Source organism: Nematostella vectensis, chromosome 10, assembly GCF_932526225.1.
Source record: "Nematostella vectensis chromosome 10, jaNemVect1.1, whole genome shotgun sequence".
NCBI lineage: Eukaryota > Metazoa > Cnidaria > Anthozoa > Actiniaria > Edwardsiidae > Nematostella > Nematostella vectensis.
The window spans coordinates 13,949,223-13,965,583 of NC_064043.1; the positions used below are offsets into that span (position 1 = coordinate 13,949,223).

The 16,361-nt window shown below is 42.2% G+C and overlaps 3 protein-coding genes and 1 long non-coding RNA gene across 5 annotated transcripts in view; 3 read left to right on the top strand and 1 right to left on the bottom strand.

The window, feature by feature from the left end:
• LOC116614314 overlaps window positions 1–1,778 on the top strand; it is a 66,644-nt gene extending 64,866 nt beyond the window's left edge. For both annotated transcript variants that reach the window (XM_048733434.1, XM_048733435.1), the window contains 3 exons: window positions 548–619; window positions 1,282–1,353; window positions 1,455–1,778. In XM_048733434.1, the coding sequence (XP_048589391.1) occupies window positions 548–619; window positions 1,282–1,353; window positions 1,455–1,530 (220 nt within the window). In that variant the 3' untranslated portion in view covers window positions 1,531–1,778. The remainder of the gene's footprint in view (window positions 1–547; window positions 620–1,281; window positions 1,354–1,454) is intronic.
• Window positions 1,779–2,757: 979 nt separating this feature from the next.
• On the top strand, window positions 2,758–5,226 carry LOC125573097. Its single transcript, XR_007313956.1, has 4 exons — window positions 2,758–3,809; window positions 4,102–4,176; window positions 4,664–4,842; window positions 5,110–5,226. It is a non-coding gene; the product is annotated as an uncharacterized LOC125573097 (long non-coding RNA).
• Window positions 5,227–5,333: 107 nt separating this feature from the next.
• On the top strand, window positions 5,334–9,106 carry LOC5499073. The gene is made up of 5 exons (XM_048733580.1): window positions 5,334–5,340; window positions 5,664–5,950; window positions 6,070–6,700; window positions 6,736–7,767; window positions 8,638–9,106. The coding sequence occupies exons 1-5, from the start codon at window positions 5,334–5,336 to the stop codon at window positions 8,826–8,828; spliced, it is 2,148 nt and encodes a 715-aa protein (XP_048589537.1). The 3' UTR covers window positions 8,829–9,106.
• Window positions 9,107–11,837: 2,731 nt separating this feature from the next.
• Window positions 11,838–13,908, bottom strand: LOC5498059 (zinc finger protein Gfi-1b-like). The gene is made up of 2 exons (XM_048733581.1): window positions 12,649–13,908; window positions 11,838–12,158 (listed from the first exon to the last, which is right to left on the bottom strand). Exons 1-2 carry the CDS (start codon window positions 13,906–13,908, stop codon window positions 11,838–11,840), a joined length of 1,581 nt encoding a protein of 526 aa, XP_048589538.1.
• Between the last annotated feature and the right edge of the window lie 2,453 nt (window positions 13,909–16,361).

Here is a 16,361-nt window from a genome sequence, read left to right on the forward strand (position 1 = left end):
ACCAAACGTAATGGTGATGATGAAAGGGGTAGCAAAGTAATGATGATGATGATGATGATGATGATAGCGGTAGCAAACGTAATGGTGATGATGATAGAGGTACCAAACGCAATGATGATGATGATGATGATGATGATGATGATGATGATGATGATGATGATGATGATAGCGGTACCAAACGTTATGGTGATGATGATAGCGGTAGCAAACGTAATGGTGATGATGATAGCGGTACGAAACGTAATGATGATGATAGCGGTACGAAACTTAATGATGATTATGATGATGATGATGATGATAGCGGTACCAAACGTAATGATGATGATGATGATAGCGGTACCTATAGTGATATTGAAGATAGCGGTAGCAAACGTAATGCTGATGATGATAGCGTTACCAAAAGTGATGATGCTGATTCAGATGGGAGCAGAGATTTCATGGTACATGAACATATCGAAAAAGGTCGACTTTTAAGGTCAGATATCAAAGGGAAATGGAAATCCAGTTTGGATTAGCGCTAACATTGTTTCATTTTTTCTCTTACCAGGGATATAAGCGACATTGCTCTTGGTAGAATTACTGTGGACCTGTTCAAGGACCTTTATCGTCTTCTTTTGCTGTACGTTTTACCAAAAACAAAACAACCCCCAAGGCATGATTTATTGAAGTTTGGAGTTTCTGCGTCATTTGTCCTTTTAAGAATGATACTGAAACCAGTTTAGTTATACTGAAACTGGTTTTCTATGATAAAACCAGTTTAGTTACAATGAAACCAGCACTTACATTGAAACAACAACATAGACAACCCGTATAATAATCTACTAGGAACTACGGTGTGAAAACGTTGAGCATGATTTTGAACAATTTAACAATACAAAATAAAGCTCTGATAACATTTACAGCGTTAACAGTAAAAACAACTCGCTCAAAACTGCCTAAATAAGAGATAAAGTTCGAAAAAATCAATATGGCGATAGATTAATCATTTCGCAGGAGGGTTCTGGCACATCTCGGAAATGAATAGTTTTCCGAATTTTCTTGTTGGCGAAACTCGGTAAGCGCACCAGGACTATCAAGTGTTCTACGGAAACAGAGAACGGGGTAGTCTAGTTCCGCTTGTAAGTTGCGAAAAGCGAAGGTAGTGCGCTCTCCGAAAGCGTAACTGGACTACCCCGTTCTCGGCTTCCGTAGCTTCCGTACCTCTGAGACTGGTTTTGTTTTCGATGATCCGGATGACACTGTGCTTATGCTAATAAATTATTTTCTTGCTTTATATTAAAGTAATGCCGTGCGAGACAATATTCACCATATTGAGGACTTTGCTTTTCAAGGAATTAAAGACATCGCATACATGTGAGCATCCAATATGTTAGTACTTGTTGACTTGCTTGTGTGAATACAACTTTCTTGTTTATGGTCTAAATCAACTAAAAATTCCAAAAAAATCTTTGTAGATTTTTGGACGACAACTATTTGACAAAGATCTCCAAGAATACCTTTGCTGGCCCAAAACGGTTAAACACCCTGTGAGTACCAATTGTACAAAAAGTAAGGTTATATACCCTGTGAGTACTGATGGTTATACACCCTATGAGTACCGATGGTTTTACATCCTGTGAGTACCGATGGTTATACACCCTGTGAGTACAGATGGCTATACACCCTATGAGTACCGATGGTACAAAAAGTAAAGTTATACACCCTATTAGTACCGATAGTACAAAAATTAAGGTTATACACCCTGTTAGTACCGATAGTACAAAAAGCAATTTTATACACCCTGTGAGTACCGATAGTACGAAAAGCTAGGTTATACACCCTGTGAGTACCGATAGTACAAAAAGTAAGGTTATACACCCTGTGAGTACCGATAGTACAAAAAGTAAGGTTATACACCCTGTATGTACCGATAATACAAAAATTAAGGTTATACACCCTGTATGTACCGATAATACAAAAATTAAGGTTATACACCCTGTGAGTACCGATAATACAAAAAGTAAGGTTATACACCCTGTGAGTACCGATAATAAAAAATTAGGGTAATACACCCTGTATGTACCGATAATACAAAAAGTAAGTTTATACACCCTGTGAATACCGACAATACAAAAGTAAGGTTAGACACCCTGTGAGTACCGATAGTACAAAAAGTAAGGTCATACACCCTGTGAGTACCGACAATACAAAAAGTAAGGTCATACACCCTGTGAGTACCGATAATACAGAAAGTAAGGTTATACACCCTGTGAGTACCGATAATACAAAAAGTAAGGTTATACACCCTGTGAGTACCGACAATACAAAAAGTAAGGTTATACACCCTGTGAGTACCGATAGTACAAAAAATAAGGTTATACACCCTGTGAGTACCGATAGTACAAAAAGTAAGGTTATACACCCTGTGAGAACAGATAATACAAAAAGTAAGGTCATAAACCCTGTGAGTACCGATAATACAAAACGTCAGGTTATACACCCTATGAGTACCGATGGTACAAAAAGTAAGGTTATACACCCTATGAGTAGCGAAAGTACAAAAAGTATGGTTATACACCCTGTGAGTACCAATAGTACATAAAGTAAGGTTATACACCCTGTGAGAACCGATAATACAAAAAGTAAGGTCATACATCCTGTGAGTACCGGTAGTACAAACGGTAAGGTTATATATATACATCCTGTGAGTATCGATGGTACAAAAAGTAAGGTTATACACCCTGTGAGTACCGATAGTACAAAAAGTAAGGTTATACACCCTGTATGTACCGATAGTACAAAAATTAAGGTTATACACCCTGTATGTACCGATAATACAAAAATTAAGGTTATACACCCTGTGAGTACCGATAATACAAAAAGTAAGGTTATACACCCTGTGAGTACCGATAATAAAAAAATTGGGTAATACACCCTGTATGTACCGATAATACAAAAAGTAAGTTTATACACCCTGTGAATACCGACAATACAAAAGTAAGGTTAGACACCCTGTGAGTACCGATAGTACAAAAAGTAAGGTCATACACCCTGTGAGTACCGACAATACAAAAAGTAAGGTCATACACCCTGTGAGTACCGATAATACAAAAAGTAAGGTTATACACCCTGTGAGTACCGATAATACAAAAAGTAAGGTTATACACCCTGTGAGTACCGACAATACAAAAAGTAAGGTTATACACCCTGTGAGTACCGATAGTACAAAAAATAAGGTTATACACCCTGTGAGTACCGATAGTACAAAAAGTAAGGTTATACACCCTGTGAGAACCGATAATACAAAAAGTAAGGTCATAAACCCTGTGAGTACCGATAATACAAAACGTCAGGTTATACACCCTATGAGTACCGATGGTACAAAAAGTAAGGTTATACACCCTATGAGTAGCGAAAGTACAAAAAGTATGGTTATACACCCTGTGAGTACCAATAGTACATAAAGTAAGGTTATACACCCTGTGAGAACCGATAATACAAAAAGTAAGGTCATACATCCTGTGAGTACCGGTAGTACAAACGGTAAGGTTATATATATACATCCTGTGAGTATCGATGGTACAAAAAGTAAGGTTATACACCCTGTGAGTACCGATGGTACAAAAGTTAAGGTTATACACCCTATGAGTACTTCCCTTTCAATACGTCTATTATTGACTGACACTAAAGTCAATCTATTTAAACATAGAAAAGGCAAGCTTTTTGACGAGGGTATGAAAACAAATTCTCTGTTGCAGGACTCTTGTAAACAACCCTATCGAGATAATAGAGGAAGGTGCTTTTTCGACATTTCACGATCTTCAAACACTGTAAGTACGCTACGAGGTGATAGGGGAAGATGCTTTTCCGACATCATGATAACGATAATGATAGTGATGATGACGATGATGATGGTGGTGTAGACGGTGACGATGGTGTTGACGATGGTGGTGAAGATGGTGGTGATGAAGATGACGGTTATGGTGATGATGTTGGTGATGATGACGATGATGATTGTGATGATGGGATGATGATGGTGGGTTGATGATGGTGGTGGTGATAATGATGACGATGGAGATGATGATGATTACCCAGCAAACTTGTTCATCTTCATGTTCTTAGGTACCTCGTGGGTTCCAATGTGCAAATAATTGACGTCGGTAGCACGTTCTCGTCGCGTTCTCTCACCATCGCTCTGTGAGTTCTTACAAACAAATAACGGGAGCATTTCACTTCACTACATTACCATTCATAATCATCAACGTTGATTGAACTAACGCGAGTTGGGACAAAAGAGTTTTGTTCATTTAGGAGATTGACACAAACAGCTCTTGTCATTTAGTCTCTTTTCATTTTTTTATTTTTATTTAATTTATTAGTCTTATTAATAATTTTATCTTATGTTCCCTTTATTCCACAATGTCCTTAAAAATCACGTAGTTTTTGTGGAATTAGTGGGTAGATTTTGTCACCTCCAGCAAAATAGGCATATTTAAAAAGCATATTGTACATTGTATATGTAGTCAGAGAAAAAACACATGCAGCCCAATAATATTTTTCAGTTAAATTATTTAGAGACAACATTGACTATAGATAGTGTATGCGGACCCAATCACTTAAATGATTTTTTATCATTGATCGTGGCTTAATAAGGTTGGCAGTGTCAACCGAATGCTTTTTGTAGCTTTGCTGGTAAAAATCTGCCAGGTGTGGAAGGAGAAGCTATTACCCGGAGTATCCTTCGCGCTTCTGGCTATGAATGCCCCAGAGAACAATCAGCCTGGGACACGTGTTATCCCTGCACTCAGGGCCAGTACAAAATCGACGGCTCCTACTACGACCAATGCACCGACTGCCCCCCAGGTGAGCTGCTTTTAAAGCAATTCTAAAAGGTGGGGGAGGTGGGGATGGTGGTGCGGGGGGTGGTTTGGTTTGGGTTGGGCTGACCTCTTTTTTCTTTCATACGTTAATCTGCTTCAAAAATAAAAAAGGTCTCAAAAAGATAACTGATTGCTGCCCTAGGTCTCTATCTTGAGCAATTTTCCCGCCCCTCTGTCTCCTATTAATATAACTGCCAATAGGAACGAATTTGTGTCGACAAGACTGTTTCTTCTACCTTATAAACACTAGGTGGGTTCTACCAAGATAGTATCGCCCATATCGGGGTGATCTCACATGGCCTGGGCTGCAAACAGTGCCCGGTGGGTGCCTATGTTAGCCCCACCCAGGCCCCTGGACGAGTGGAGGGCGACTGCTCAGCTTGCCCGGACGGTAAGGTACTCTTGATGTTTCCTTAGGGAGACTGGGGAAGGGTAGAAGGGGACACTGGGTGAGTTACAGCTAAATTTGCTCAGATGGCGAGTAACTTCATATAAATGAGCTAATGTTGTAAGGCTTTTTTTGATGTGATGGTCCCGTGAACGAATGTAGGGTAATCAGGGTAGACGTCCCCCCTAATAGGTAGGCTTTAATGTCACGCCATCTGGCGATGCATCCAGGCGGGACTGTTTCAAAGCCTACTATAAATGTTCTCAGATAAGCAAATAGAAGATCTAATTTCCCCCCTAGATTTTCTATTTTTTAATCTCAATAAGTTGATGAAATGTTAACCTGTTCAGCCTGTATGCATAGCGCCATTTTTATAAAGAATAATTAGAAATTCTTATCATCTATCGAAACTACAGGGACTGATCTGAAGAAGTTCCGCGCCTGCCCTTGCCTAACGGGCTACTTCCGCCTCAATCGGTTTGGAGTGTGTAAGCCCTGTTCATACGGGTACTACTGCTCCAACGAATCCGTGAACCTGATGCCTGGCTTTTACTGGACTTGGCAACAGCCAAACCATACCCAGGAATACCAGACATTTGCCAGCAAGCTCCAAGAGGAGAGCAAACAGCACGACAGGGACTGGGACTCGTTCAATGGCTCACTTCCGATGGCTTACCGCTGTCCGTTCACGGGCTCGTGTAAGGTAAATTTGATTTGTAAATCTTTTGTGTTTCTTTGAATCGAAAATTTCAATTGCAAAACAATATTTTATGCGGGGCATTAAACCTCAACTTGAAGCTTTTTAAAATTATTTCCTCTCAGGGCGATTTCAACGCAACGTGTTCCCGTGGTTACGAGGGTGTGCTGTGTGCCGAATGCAGTCGAGGCTATTACCGGATGTTCTCCAGCTGCAACAAGTGTCCAACGACACCGCTGGTCATCACTCAGTTCGTTGGCGTCTTCCTCGTTCTCGCTCTCGTCGCCGTTGTGGTCATACTCAACAGGAAGAAATCACGTGACGATAAGCGCTCGCAGACCGATCAACTGTTCGGTAGCCTGAAGATCGTCATTGGGTTCTATCAGATTCTGAGTGAAACTCTGAACGCGTACTCGTATATTCAGTGGCCCAAAGAGCTCTTGACGATCATGATGTACGCCGATGTACTGCAGTTGAACATCTTCACCATCGCGCCCATCGAGTGCATCAGTGATAAGCTGAAGGTGGATCCCTACTCGAGTCTGCTGGGGTACGTCCTGATGGACTGCGCCGTTATCTTCACAGCCTTCTTCTACTACAACATCAGGAAGATGGTACTTACAAGAAGATGCCATCACGACGCCAAGGACACCCTCTTCGATTGCAAAGCCAACTGCTATCAAGCTGTGTTCCTTTTTCTGTTCATCACTTACCCTGCTGCCTGCACCAAGATCTTCCAAACACTTCCGGCCGGATGTCAGGAGGTCTGTGATATCACAGGTGCCTGTAAGTCGTACTTTCGGTCGGATTACGCAGTGGAGTGTTTCAGTCAGCAGTACAACAAGTTGTGTACTTTGTGTACGCGTCTTTGATTATTCCTCTACTGTTCCCTATGATTTGCGCCTTCTTGTTGTGGCAACACTGCAGCGAGAAACACTACATCAGTACGTTCGCGGGTCTGAAGAAGAGAATTAACAAAATAAGAGGGAAGTCTAGAAGCATTGCTATTACAAGCCTAAAGGAGACACCAGGAGAAGACAGGGCCACTGATATTACAAGCCTGAAGGAAACACCGGGAGAAGACAGGGCAATTGCTATTATAAGTCTGAGGAAGAAACCGGGAAAAGACAGGGCCATTGATATTACAAGCCTGAAGGAGACACAGAGTGAAGAAAGGAACATTGCTATTACAAGCATGAAGGAGACGCCAGGAGAAGAAAGGGCAATTGCTATTACAAGCCTGAAGAAGAAACCGGGAAAAGACAAGACCATTGATATTACAAGCCTGAAGGAGACACAGAGTGGAGACAAGAACATTGCTATTACAAGCATGAAGGAGACGCCAGGAGAAGACAGGAGCTTTGCTATGACAAGCCTGAAGGAGAAGACGGGAGAAGACAGGGCCATTGATATTAATAGCATCAAGGAGAAACCGGGAGAAGATGCCATCAAAAAAGGGCTTCGCTTCATGTACGAGAACTACACCAAGGACTGCTGGTACTGGGAGATCATCGAGCTACTGCGGAAAGTCACCTTGACATCCCTACTTGCCTACTACGGTCAAGACAACCCCTTTTTCCTCGGCACCTCTGCCGTACTGTCCGGTCTCTACGCCGTGTTCTTCGCCAATCAGAAGCCCATTCGGTACGTGTTTGAGTACTGGCTGCACCTCGGATCGCTATTGGCGGTGATGGCCACCCAGCTGATGGGTATGGTCTTGAGGATTCCTGGAGAAGACGCGTCCGTGGACCAGGAAGCGGACCAGATTGGTGTCACCATTCTGCTGATATTTGCCAATCTGTTCGTCATCGTTATGATCGCTGGTAAGCTAATCGAATCAGGGTATTATTATCATCATCATCATAATTATCATCGTCATCGTCATCTGGCCTGGGTCTTAGTAGGGTGGCACCAATTGGCCTGGGTCTTACTAGGGTGGCACCATTTGGCCTGGGTCTTACTAGCGTGGTTCCAATTGGCTTGGGTCTTAGTAGGATGCCACCAATTGGCCTGGGTCTTAGTAGGGTGGTTTCAATTGGCCTGGGTCTTAGTAGGACGGCACCAATTGGCCTGGGTCTTAGTAGGGTGGTTCCAATTGGCCTGGGTCTTACTAGCGTGGTTCCAATTGGCCTGGCTTTTAGTAGGGTGGCACCAATTGGCCTGGCTTTTAGTAGGGTGGCACCAATTGGCCTGGGCCCTATTAGGGTGGTACCAATTGGCCTGGGTCTTAGTAGGGTGGCACCAATAGGCCTGGGTCTTACTAGGGTGGCTACGATTGGCCTGCGTCTTAGTAGGGTGGTTCCAATTGGCCTGAGTCTTAGTAGGGTGTTCCAATTGGCCTGGGTTTTAGTATGGTGGCACCAATTGGCCTGGGTCTTAGTAGGGTGACCGCAATTGGCCTGGGTCTTACTAAGGTGGCGCCTACTAGCCTGGGTCCTACTATGGTGGCTTCATTTGGCCCGGGTCTTACTAGGGTGGTTCCAAATGGCCTGGGTCTTACTAGGGTGGCACCAATTGCCCTGGGTCTTACTAGGGTGGTACCAATTGGCCTGGGTCTTAGTAGGGTGGCTCCAATTGGCCTGGGTCGAAGAGGCCGTGGTCCAAAAGGCCTTGGTAAAGGGGGTTATGAACACGAATCTTTAGGCCGATCGTGCAAATGGTACATCCTAACCTTAACTCTTTATTTGCGTTAGGTCGTTACCTTTACTGCATCTGGGTGAGCCTGAAGGTCGTTCGAGCTAACCCGCAGTGCAGCATGGGATGCCTCATGAACGTGATGCAAATCATAACACAAGGCGAGGAAGAAACGTGCAAGCGACGACGGGACATCTCGGAAAGTCAAGCCGAGGCTTCAGGGCAAGAAGCTGTCCAAGAAATACACTAACAGGCTCCAACTCGAATAAAAGAAAAAGGAAATCATGATTATTTTCACGTTTAGAATTAGACTATCATTGAACATTGGATCTTGAGTCTTTTTACAGTGATAACCCTGAATGTGTTATAATAGTTACACGGTAAAATTGCATTATTAAAATTTCTAGAGCATTCTTAAATAGGCGCTAAATCTGCAGACGCTAACAGAGGAACTGAAAGCATTTATGTCTTTATTTGTGAAATATGATTTAGTGGGCCAATATGTTTTTTAAAAGATGGATTGACTAATTTGTCGATGTTAAATAAGTTTAAGATAAAAATCAAAGTTTAATTAGGCCACGTTCTCTTTAGCCAAAGCCAGCCGTTTAATGAGGTGTTTACCGACATCAAGATGGCGCTCCAGAGCTTTAAAAGACTGATAAACCTTGATGCAGCCATTTTCGGGACAAAAAATGTCAGGGGGTTTGTCGCAATCTGCGACGGTGGTGTTTTCATTATTGGAATCAGTGTAGACCATGGTAGCTGATGCATTTTCTTGTATTTCATTAGTAAACGTTGCACGATTAGATCTAGATCTCACCAAGACACTAGTTCTCACAGTGGGAGTACCGAAGGCCAGAACAGTACGCATCTCTGTCGGCCCTTATGGAGACCCAAATCGCGCAAGTTTCTTTGCAGTGTTTATTTTTCCAGGACCAACGTTGAAAGCTTTCCATCCCCTTGTCGAACCTCTGGCCCAAAGCTGAAATTGTTGAACGATTGTATACCACTCAGAGTGTGTTTGCTCATCGTCTGTCTAGTGCTGGATCTGAACAACTGCGGCAAAGCACGCTTTAACGCCAACATATCGTCTGTTTGACTCTGGATCTGAACAACTGCGGCAAAGCACGCTTTAACGCCAACATATCGTCTGTCTGATGCTGGATCTGAACAACTACGGCAAAGCACGCTTTAACGCCAACATATCGTCTGTCTGACTCTGGATCTAAACAACTGCGGCAAAGCACCCTTTAACGCCAACAAAGGAGTCTATAGCCTTCTTCATGTCTTCCGCGTCTTTGATGGCATTTCCCTCATTTACATAACGACGCATATGGCTCTTTATCGCAGCGATACGCCTGCCTCCAAAGAGCTAAGGGCATACACACTGCAGTGATCCACACATGGGTCACTTGTGCTGATGTGCAACTTGAAGTCAGTCTAGAAATACTGCTTGGCACTTTTGAGACGACTCGGTTGCGGGGACATCTAATCACTAAATCCCCCTCGTGGCAAGCTATAATTTATAATAATCGGTTGTTCGATTTTTCTCAGGGAATTTTAATTTGTTCGATTTTTTTCTGGGAATTTAGGTGCATGGCCTAGGGCGGTGTAAACAGTGTTTGACAGGCTAAATTCTAATAAACCACGAATTTCCTTGTGTTCCTTGTGGTCCTCGTGTTAGGGGATTAGCCGGGATTTTTGAGACGAAGGCGAGGCTGGTGTTTTCAAGCTTTAATGATTTGCACAAAGCAGAAGCGGCACACACAATATAATAATATAAAATACAGAACTAGGCTCGCTTTATTTATACGCTAGAACAAGACAGCAATCCATGTGGTAGTCCCACATAAAAGGAAATAAATGTAAAACAATTCAAGAGAGAACGGGGAGAATTTCATACATTCGGCAAAACGAACCAATCAGCCAAACACGTGAGGGCGTGGTAAATCACAGACATAGCACTAATGATTAAACAACTTTAAAATTTAACTACGCATGCTCAAAGAGCGAGTGCATTTTCCTTTAAATGAAATAACAATAAAAATTAATGACGTCTAGAACAAGGGGTGAAAATGGCATGTAATTTCGAAGAAAATTCAAGGGATTAGCTTGTCAAATAAAAGGTCCGAAACGAAAAGGAGAAACCTCGATTTTGCCACGTATAGAATACTGGACACTCCCTGGATTTAGACGCACAAAAGGTCTTCGAGACGGAGGGTGCACGGGCGTGCTAAACTCTAGACAAAAGAAACCATCAATTATAAAGAAAATCTAAATTGTTTTCAAAAGATAAACAAATAAACCGTGATCTGAGCTACTACCCCGTGGCGCTCAAACTGCCCCCGACGCGCTATCGCGTTGCAAACAACGCACATATCAGCCAAATTAGAGGGAAATTCATGGTTTACCATCATAATTTAGCCTTACAAATGTACTTCATTATCTCAAAAGCTAATAGTATACAGACTTCGCAACACGAGCACAGTTGTCATTTCACACTAGATGTCAATAGGCGAACATCATAGCTACAAAATCTAGTTTGAACAAAAGGTTTTTGTAAGCATGGTACCCCAATAAAATAAAATTAAGTTTCAGTTTGATAACGATTTTATAGTATCAACAAGCAAAGAAAACCGTTCAATTCCGACTACAAAGCTCAAATTGAAATCGCTTGCCCTTTCTCCACAAATATACAAGTACTAAATTGAGAACTTTCAACATTCAGCAGTATATTGTAGAGAATTCCAAAGTGCCACTAAAAGTTCGATTTTATAGTGTACATAATCAACAGAAAACGTTTAATACCAATAGCAAATCTCAATTCTAAGCCAATAAAAAATAAAGATATCTAACAGTATACGAATGTATAACTTTCTTAATTTAATGAGTTATCACATCATGCAAAAAGCTTACACATATGGGTCCATATATAACATATGGGTCTATATATATTACTAGATTTTCACCTTGCGAGGATCTAGCACAAATAGTTGCCCCCGCAACCTGTTGTCATGAGAGGTAATGCAATGTCAGTGTCTTTGTCCAAACATGACACATTCCAAGATTGGTGGTTGTTATATGATGTTTCGTTCATGAGATATGGATATTTTTGTTCTTAATAAAATCGGAAAAAAGTTTTGCTTTTAGTGACGTATAGTATACGAATGTATAAGTTTCTTAATCTAATGAGTTTTCACATCATGCAAAAAGCTTACACATATGGGTCCATATATAACTTAAGGGTCCATATATATTACTAGATTTTCACCTTGCGAGGATCTAGCACAAAAAGTCGCCCCCCTTTCCTTGATGGCATGGGAAATAATACGATGTCAGTGATTTTTTTCTGGTTAAAAGACTTTTCGCAGTATTTGCATTGAAATGGCTTCTCATTAGTATGCGTGCGAAGGTGTGTGGTGCGCGTGGAGGCCAAGGTGAAGCCTTTGCCACAGATGTGACACTTGAATGGCCTCTCGCCTGTGTGTCGGTACACGTGAGCTTGTAGATTACCCTTCTGGTTGAAGCCCTTGCCGCAGTATTGGCACGTGAACATGCGCACGTCTGAATGGGTTCTCAGGTGGTACGTGAGGTGTGTCAGCTGCTTAAAGCCGCATCCGCACTTTTCGCACTTGTGCGGTCTCTCACCGGTTTGAATGTACCTAGTAGAAAAATGCAATTTAAGTCACGACCTCCTGTGGCCCCAGGAAAGCTTAGGAAATATCGCACTATCCTTTATCGCCTTGTCTAGCAAACACATAACAACATCTCTGTTGCAAACCACTTCTATCCATACATAGATACACATCTCAATGTAATCATACTGAGGCGTCTCTGCCTCCTGGTATAATTACCGATGGATCTTACATCCCCCCACGCCCCAAGGGCTAGCTCTAGCCCTAGTCTTAGTCAACTCCATTGCATTCAATTGCTCTTTGCAATGACAACTTTTTTTAAAATAGGTGTATCTCAATATAATCTTACCGATGGGTTTTCATGTCGGCTTTCTGGAAAAAACGCTTGTCACACATATCGCAGGCATACGGCTTGTTGTTGGTATGAAAGCGAATATGGATGTGAAGATTGGATGAGCGGTTAAACGCCTTGCCACAGTGTGGACAGACGTGCGGTTTGTGCGCGGTGTGGATCAGACGGTGACGGGTGAGGTTGCTAGGGTGACGGAAGGCTCTCCCACATGTCTCACACTCAAAGGGCTTGTCACCGGTATGGATGCGCTTGTGGGTGACGAACGTGCTGGGGCGCGTGAATGACACACCGCACACGTCACACACGTGCTTACGGGCAGCATCCTTGGGCCCTGGTTGGAGCATCATTGGAGCAGTACTGGACTGGACATGTGTCAGTGCTGGGCCAATGTTGGTGGATATGCGCGAAGGTTGTGAATCACTTGTTATTGAGTCAATTTGGGTGACCGGTAGAGAAGGCGCCATGGTAGGAGGGGCATAGGAAGGGGCATAAGAGATGATAGTGCCCCGGGGTGCTATTGCTGCTCGAAAATGTATGGAGGCATATGGATCCAACAGTGGCTTAACAATGGACTCCTGATTTATAGAGAATGATTTGTAAGAACTGTCTTTCAGCGATGAGGGAGCTTGGACACGGGAGTTTCGACTATGGTTAAAGCCATACTCGGACAGTATCGGGACAGCGGGGCCAGTAGTGCTCGGGTGCTGCTTTCCATTGAGTTCATGGAGGGCCGTGGCCGGTCCCACCTTTTTGGGCATGATTTGTCCAAGTGCCATTGAGGTATGAACTTCGTTTCTCTTCAGCGCCATTTGGTATTCATTGCTCTTGGATTTAAATTTTAGATTTCTTTCTTCCAGCAATGCGACATTTTTACGGATAGCGCTGCGCTGAATGTGGGGTTTGTATGCCACACCTTGGTCGTCTTCACCGCCAACTGCATGCTGGGTCATTGTGTCAGTAGAGCCACCAGACTCACCGGATATCACCGGAAATGACGTCACTGTGGTGTCTTGTTCCTGATTTATATGAACCACGTGGTTTTGGAATGACGTCCTACTGTTTATAGAACTTCTGGGCGCATTGAAAATATCTGGATTTGACGTCATTATTGCGTCAGTGCCTTCCTGTTTGATATGACTCACATGCTTTTCGTTTTTGTTGTAAGGACTGTCCGTTTTGGGTAATGGGTTTCCCAGAATACAATTGTGAACGTTGCAATAGAGTATGGGTTGTTGTTGTTCTTGTTGTTGTTGCTGTTGGGGTTGTTGTATTCTTGAGGCTAAGTTGGCACTTCTGTAGAAATTGTGCATTTCTCTTCCTTTGGTCACACATTCATTTTTCATTGAGGTATAAGCACGAAAAGCTGACCTCTTGCCAGAGAAATTGTTAGTTACACAATTAAAGCTAAATGGCTGACCAATGTTATTGATATTTCTTTCAAAACGCGATTGCTCATGGAATACTCGGTACTCCATGCTTGTATTCCCACTTGGAATTCCCGTATACGCATGCGCATACCTGCTGCTGTCATTTGTCAAAGGTGTGGATGGAACATGTCTCCCTGTGAAACAAGCGCCACCTGAGAATAGAGAGTTGTGTAGTAGCCATCGCCATGGGAGCTGCCTGTCATTGACGTCATGCGTTGCCATGGGTACCGCGATTCATTTCCTTGAAGTGGAACCGGAAATTGACCATTGACGTCACCCGAGACATGATTTATCATTTTGTTTTTCGTTTCTAAAATAATAAAATAAACAATAAGCAAGATATTAGCTCTAGAATTTAAAGTCTGTTAGTTTATTATTATTACTGAGGGTTTTGTCCCATTATTCTCGAACTAACAGCGCCAAGGTTTAAAAATGAAACGCATGAAATAAATCCTTCCATACCAAAAAAAACAACAAATAATTTGATGATTTGAAAAGCAAATGTCTTCAAAGTAACCGATGATAAACTAAGCGCTCAAAACAGCACAGATGAACATGAAATAGCTGAAGAAATTAAGAACAACAAATTGTCTCCTTTTTAAAATCTGAATTAAAACAAATGGAAAAAAGGTTGACAAAAAAAGAAAGCAATGTATTACGTGATAGATTTGGTAACAACTTATTCGCCCTTAAAGACAAGAAAGCACTCGCTATAACAACAGAGAGATCATTTTAGGATAAAGAAATGTAAATACCATAAGGGGGACAAACCCAAAGCGATGATAGGAAAGTCTTTTTGAACTGGGACAGTTAGTATAAAAATATAAGTGGTAAAAAGTACGTTCAGGCTAAAATGCTGAATATGCTTCCTTGTTATTATCTTCCCTGATTCAAAAATGCTAGTGATAGTACCAGTTTTCTGAGTCTGTCCGAGTGTTTTTACCTTAGTTAATGTTACTTAATTTAAATTCATTAGAAAAGGACCGATTTACGGAAAAAAAGTAAAGATTTTGAAAACAACTCGGCTTACCAGTATGGTAACCTGAATGTTGTTGGTTACTGTAAAAGAAGAAAAGAAGATGATTAGTACAATTTCTACAAACTTGAATCCTTGAATCCTAAACAGAAGATATTACTGCCGTACCTCTCGGGTGATCCTTTGTCGAGCAAAGCTTGCTCTATATTGTAATGGAAATACGAAAGGGTGAAAGATATTAAAAAATCGTTCCGTTTTCAAGAGTGAAGTGAATAGCGAATAAAGATTACTGGAACTTTTTTTTGTGAAGAGTCGGATCTTGGCGCTGATTGGCTGGTGTGGAATGACGAGGGAAAGCCAAGAATGACGTCAATGTGGTAGAAATTTGCCTCATGAGGAGAAAAGTTTGTCTTCTTCCTAGATCGCGGCACTTTATATGTAACGCACTACATTTCTTTTAGGTTTTCTGCAAAGACAGGAGAAAAATGTTTTTGAAGTGTGACGAGCGCTGCCGATGACAGTTTTAGTTAGCTCAACATACGAGAAATCTACTAAGCGATTGATTGAACTTTATTGACAGTTTTAGCCAATCGAGATGCGAGAGAGTAAGCCAATCGAGATGCGAGAAATGTACTACTTATTGATGGATATGAGTTTTATTAAGCAGCAAGATTCTTCTCAGAAAATATGTAAAGCATTCATTAACGATTAGTTCATTAGCGATGACGTTAGCTCATTAACGATGACGCCATCCCTCAGGCTTGTAATATCAATTGCCCTGTCTTCTCGCGGTGTCTCGTTCAAGCTTGTTATATCAATGCTCCTGACTTCTACCGTCCTTTCCCTCAGACTTGTCAAAGCAACGCTCCTGTCTTCTCCCGGTGTCACTTTCAAGATTGTAATAGCAATGCTCCTAGACTTCCCTCTCATTTTGCTAATTCTCTTCTTCAGACTCGCGATTGTACCGATTGTTTCTCGCTGCAGTGTTGCAACAATAAGAAGGCACAAATCATTGGGAACAGTAGAGGAATAATCAAAGACGCGTAAACAAAGAATACAAACTTGTTGTACCACTCAATGAAACATTCCACTGCGTAATCCGACCGGAAGAACAGGCACTTCCGGCCGGAAGTGCCTCAAAGATCTTGGTGCAGGTCGCAGGATAAGTAATAAACAGGAACAGAAACACAGCTCGGTAGCAGTTGGCTTTGCAATCGAAGAGTGTGTCCTTGGCGTCGTGATGGCATCTTCTTGTAAGTACCATCTTCTTGACGTTGTAGTAGAAGAAGGCTGTGAAGAAGACGGCGCAGTCCATCAGGACGTACCCCAGCAGACTCGAGTAGGGATCCACCTTCAGCTTATTACTGATGCACTCGATGGGCGCGATGGTGAA

Bases quoted from the DNA above. Each gene is read 5' to 3' on its own strand.
- LOC5498059 (XM_048733581.1), bottom strand. From the start codon at position 13,908: ATGAAAAATGAATGTGTGACCAAAGGAAGAGAAATGCACAATTTCTAC. The intron at 12,159-12,648 runs ATTCGCTTTCAT...CTCACGTACCAC, and splicing joins CATCCAATCTTCACATCCAT to CTGAGAACCCATTCAGACGT.
- LOC5499073 (XM_048733580.1), top strand. The intron at 5,951-6,069 runs GTAAATTTGATT...ATTTCCTCTCAG, and splicing joins CGTTCACGGGCTCGTGTAAG to GGCGATTTCAACGCAACGTG. The intron at 6,701-6,735 runs GTCAGGAGGTCT...GGTGCCTGTAAG, and splicing joins CCAAACACTTCCGGCCGGAT to TCGTACTTTCGGTCGGATTA.